Source organism: Solanum dulcamara, chromosome 6 (assembly GCF_947179165.1).
Source record: "Solanum dulcamara chromosome 6, daSolDulc1.2, whole genome shotgun sequence".
In the NCBI taxonomy this organism is placed as follows: Eukaryota; Viridiplantae; Streptophyta; class Magnoliopsida; order Solanales; family Solanaceae; genus Solanum; species Solanum dulcamara.
In genome coordinates, this window is record NC_077242.1 from 67,285,797 (window position 1) to 67,291,498 (window position 5,702).

The 5,702-nt window shown below is 31.2% G+C and overlaps 1 protein-coding gene across 1 annotated transcript; it reads left to right on the forward strand.

Annotated features, from left to right (window-relative positions):
- The first annotated feature begins 735 nt into the window (after positions 1-735).
- LOC129893147 (defensin D1-like) lies at positions 736-1,369 on the forward strand. The gene is made up of 2 exons (XM_055968643.1): positions 736-816; positions 975-1,369. The coding sequence occupies exons 1-2, from the start codon at positions 756-758 to the stop codon at positions 1,175-1,177; spliced, it is 264 nt and encodes an 87-aa protein (XP_055824618.1). The 5' UTR covers positions 736-755; the 3' UTR covers positions 1,178-1,369.
- The last annotated feature ends 4,333 nt before the right edge of the window (positions 1,370-5,702 follow it).

Below are 5,702 nucleotides of genomic sequence, written 5' to 3' on the forward strand. Positions count from 1 at the left end.
TGTAAGATCTGAAAATAAAATGTTATAAGTTGAACATACTTAAAACTACATTTAAAACATGAAATATTTACTCTTAAATACATGTATGGTGTAAATTATTAGGAATATTTGCATACAATATTCAAAATTAGTCTTGAGTCATTCTAAAGAGGGCTTTGAGTGACAAAAATTGATCAACAAAAGAGCATGTTCATGGTTTTTTTTTACTTTTTTGAACAAGGAGTTTCTTCCAAAAAAATAAAATTAATGTGCTGTTAGATTGGGCAATTAAAATCTTGTTTGATATCTGAAAACCTCGATTCTTTTGCATAACATGTATATGGTGATATCATAAATAAATAGACACTTAGTTGAATGACAGTACCTAAATGAATATTTTCTCAAAGTTCCATCACATATTTAAACATTTTTCCCTTGTTAAAATAACATGTATTTACACAAATGGATTGTGACCTCATAAAAACAATTTGTGGAGATACAAAATTGATCAATTAGTAGAAGACTTTATGATTCAAATGGCTCTTTGATCAATTCAAATTCTTTTCAATTAAAGAAATGCTAATTGTGCTGGACTAATTCTTTGTACTTGATGTGTCCGTTAAATTATCCATCATATAATTAATGAAGCAAACATCCAACGTAATCATTGAACAAATCAAATGGAATTAAGTTGACAACATGAGTTTCCAACAATATAAATACCACCATTTCAATTCTTTGTTTCCTCAGCAAGAAATACACGAAAAATAACAGCTATGGCAAAGCATACTATTTTTCTCGCCCTTCTCTTCTGCATCTTCCTTGTTGCTGCAACTGGTGAGTCAAGAATAAATGACATGATTTCTTTAAGATTACGAATTTTAAAAATATTTATTTTTATTAAATTTTGTGACAAGCCAAACAAGTCCAATAAAATGAAATGGAGGCGGTGTTAATAGGAGATTTTTACAATATTTATTTTGTCATTCTTGCAGAAATACAAATGGCAGAAGGCAAATATTGTTGGAAAAAAAGTGACAAGTGGAATGGGCCTTGTCAATACTCTTACAAATGTAGTCATCATTGCAAGCACTACTATGGAGCTAAATATGGTATCTGTAAGAAGTACAAACCATGGGGTCACAAATATTACTGGGCAAAATATGCTTGCTACTGCTACTCACCTTGCCATTACTAAAAAACTTTAAGTGTCTCATGGTTTGGCTTTGACTATGCAGACAAATAAAAAGTTACCTATTTTATGTGTGTAACAATGTAATAAGGCTGTTTTATGAGTGTAATCAGTTTGGTCAAGCTTTGCGTGATGAGCAATTATATTGTATGCCTTTCTATTATTAATTGATGTGAACTATGATATTTTTCTATATAAGTATATTTTGCATGTGCAAATTCCATGATCCGATTTCTCTGGTAATGATGACGCCTACTATGATCCTCTGTTAGGCAAGCCGACTCATATCCCGGAACTGTGAGTAACAGGATGTCAGTGTAGAAGACCAACAATTTAAGCTAAAATAATAATGAAATAACGAGAACACAAATGAATAGCGGGAGAAAATCAAAATATACACAAACCAAAAGATCCCTCCCAGAACTTGGGTGTCCCATTTACAGAGCTACTACAAAATTAGTACAAGTTCTAAAAGTGGACAACAAAAACAGGACTGTTTCGAAGAGCAAAAGACAGACAATAAATTCACTATAAATGTGAAAAAAATACATACAAATCACAATCGCAAGTGCTCGTAGGACTTCAAGCAAGGAGAAATTTTCTATGAGGACATATCACCATAAGAATTAAAAGACATTTTGACCACAAACGAAACCAAACAGTTCACATCTCACATAATAAAATATCTGCTACAATTTTCTTTTCAAACTTCTGAGACAAATGAAAATGTTGATGTCCAAATAGTCAGGGTTTACCCAAATGACTACATCTCTTAACTTGAATAAATTGCATAACATTAGGTCCATTTTGGTTAGTGAGATCTTCTTGGGAGTATTGTTTAACCATTGGGCACATAAAATTGCACCACCAAAAAGAACTTAATAAATGTATGGACTTACCGACTGAAATAAATATTAAAAAAAATATAACATTTATTAATGTAATAATCTTCGAGGTCATTTTTGTATTTTGGTTTGTTTTTACTGTTTTGTCCCACTCTGTAGCTTCCTTGTAGCTTTTGTATGATGTTGGTGTAACAACCCCTAAAATGTTGTATGTCGGTATTTCAATTATCGACGAAAATAATACATCCTCTGTATTTTGGGCATAACTTTTCATAGGTTGGTCTAAATTAGTTGATTCAAATTTCTGGGTAATCACAACATCCTTACCTACAACTTTCATGAAGAACATAACTTCAAATTCGGAGTATAAGTAGGTCAAATAAATTAATCTTTGCAAGATATAGTGCTGTGACGGAATTGAGTGTTGATAGAAGAAAATTCATATCTCACTGTAGGTTGCTCCAAATTGGTTGATTCTTGAACGATATGAAACTAGACTTCCATATCTACAATTCTTATGAAGAAACCAAATCCTAATAAGGAAGTTATCTTATTCAAACGTAGCTTCGAAAATGAGTATTCTGTTAAAAAGAACTCATCTTACCTACCATGGAAACATCTAGATGCATTTGACATCATGCATGATATAAATTGTCCTCCATTTAACATCATCCATGACATCAATATATTCCATTAAATTTTCAGATTTTTCTTTATAATTATTTTATTTATTGTTAGGTCCCTCTTTCCCACCTATAAATACCCACCTTATTTCTTCATTTTATTCATCAAGCTTTCCTAAGCATTTCTTCTCTCTATATACTTCTTCTCAAATATAGTTTTAGTTTTAGTAGTATAAAAATACTACTCCGGTTATTCTTATACTCCGGGTAGTACACAAAACACTCCGGCGAGAAGAAAAGGCTAGGGATCCAAGAGTATTCCAATTCGGAGTAAACCTTCGGATTTAAGGTATGTAAGGCTTTCATAGCATTGGATTGAGTTCTTCCATGCGCCCAATATTTAAATTTATTATAATTGAGTTATAGTTGAGTTTTATTCAAATCTTGAATTCTAGATGAATTAATTCTTCTTCTATTGAGTTTGATATATTTATGCATTAATATTATTATTATTGATATCTCTCATATTATTGGAATTATTGTTCATGGCTACTTTCCCATAAATCCTAATTGATTTGATGTTCATGAATATTTTTACATATGTTTTGAGTAAAGATGTTGGCTTTTTATTATTTTTATTGATAAAAAGAGAGTTATATGAATTAATACTATATATGTATTTTATTGAGTTTTGAAAGAGCAAAAGAGTTAAATTTGAATGAATTTGAGAAAATGATATTTTGAGCAAGATGTTTTGATGAGATGTAAATGATGTTTTTGGAAGTATAATGATTGATGAACATGAAATGAGATGAGTTTGATGATTTAAATTAAAGTCCAATGAGACTAGATGATGAGTTTAATATGAGCACATATTTTGGGAGTAGTATTGAGCACCGAGTTGGGTAAGAGTTTAATTGACTCAAACCCCAGAACTACGTAGCCAGCGTAGGATGGAGGCTATGCCTCTTAAGTCCCAAAAAGAGGACTTTGATGAATGGATCCAAGATGGTGATGTCCTTTATCCTGGCAAGGTATTGGATGGATGTGGCAACGACATCGCTTCGTTGTATCATCGCTAGCTCATAAGTGATGGTTGTCGGTTAGAGAAACTCCCAACTGAGTAAGCATTGCTTATTACTATTATTTTTATTATTATATTTTAAACTTGCATTACATATTCATGTTGAGATGATGTTGAGTTCTGAGCTGAGTTTTCTTGAGAGGAGTTTTTTGATATCTGTCCTTACCTTCCTGCCATTTTACATACTCGTACATTCCACGTACTGACGTCATTCGACCTGCATCATTTTATGATGCAGATACAGGTGTTAGAGATCCTCAACAGGCGCATCGTTGAAGATCATTTCTTTTCAGCTATTTGGTGAGTCCTTCTTGTATTCGAAGGAACTCCTTATCCTTTTATTATTGTTGAATGTGATGTTTCTTTTGAGGTAGCCATGGACATGTCATTGGCACCATCTAAGAGTATTAGCGGCTTCATAGACAGAGTCTGATGATGTAATCGGAGTAGTTCTCCTTAGAAACTACTTCTTCTAAGAATTATCTATTTTTCCTTTGATTATGACAATCCCACATTAGTATTATTAAGTCTTCCGCTGATGAACAAATGAGTAATGAGACCAAGTGGTTCTCTCGGAAGCCAGAGATGGTTTCTGAGTGCCGGCCACGCCTAGGGTACCCTCTCGGGGCGTGACAGTTGGGTTGGGTGGCATACTTCCCAAGGAGGTTGGATAAGTTTTGCGCGAGTTTTGACTTTTGGAGGCTTTTGTAGTAAAAGAGTTGACTTTAATCAACATCCCATGATTCTGATGTCATTTTAGAATTTTGATAGTTGCATCAGTTTCAAAAAGGTCCTTTTGGTCTAGTAGGATACTTGGTTCGGATTTCGAAGCTTTTGTTTTGAGTTTGTGTCATTAGGCATTTTAACTATGAAGTTTATCCAAAGTTTAACTTCAGCTGATATTCTTAGCTAGTGCGTTCAAATGGAAATTCTAACAGTATGGTTAGCTTCGAAACGCCGAATTGTTCTAACACGATCTTTGATTTGATTTTTCGAGGTATTACCTATTTATAATATGTAGTGCAAGTGCAAGAAGGATTATTTGAGGAATTTTGTTAACGGACTAAACGTGTTGAGCAAGGAACTTGTGTTCCACATTGAAATATTGTTGCACTTGCATAATAGGAAAGAGCTTTGGAATCGAGAGAAAAATGTTTATATGCGGACAAAAATAAGGAAATTATGTGCAAGTAGAATAAGAATCCCTAACCAAACTAATTTATAGCTGGTTTGATCAAAAACATTTTAAAATTTATCTTATTTTGAAAATTACTTTAAAAAAATTATTTTTGCCAGAAATAACTTGTTTTTGACTTATCATTTTAAAATATTTTTGACCATAAATTTTATAAATGTCATATTTAATGTAAGAAAAATTGATTTCTGACAATAGTTTCTAACTATTTTGATTGTTATGAATCTACTAATTAATATCCTAATTAATAGTATCAATCTGTTGTTTTAGTTTCTCGTTCCTCCTTTTATCTACGACATTTTTTTATTGTTTTGAAAATTGATATCATTTGTTGATTTCTTATTTGAAAATCATTTTTTTATTTAGTATTCTTATTACTTAAATTTGTTTAATTTTTTTTAATCTCTCCTTAATATCCTCACATAATTTTCTCACCCACATTAGTTATTTTTTCTTTAACTTTTTTTTCTTTTTCTTTCCTATTTATCTTCAATGCAAATTTTCTGTTTTCATCCATGATTTTAAATTAATTTATTTTTTATATAAATTATATAAAGGAACGTAAAAAAATTCAGTATGAAATATGGCAACATTCATTCAAACTTGATTCAATAAGGAGATAATAATATGAAATGTTAATTAAAACTGGCATTTAGATAAGAATTTTAGTTTTGGAAAACACTACATACACATAGTAGTAAGAATTAAATATTTTGAAATTCAATTTAGATACCAATTGCATATTTTGTTACGATTAAGCTATCTATATGGATATCAATTGGAT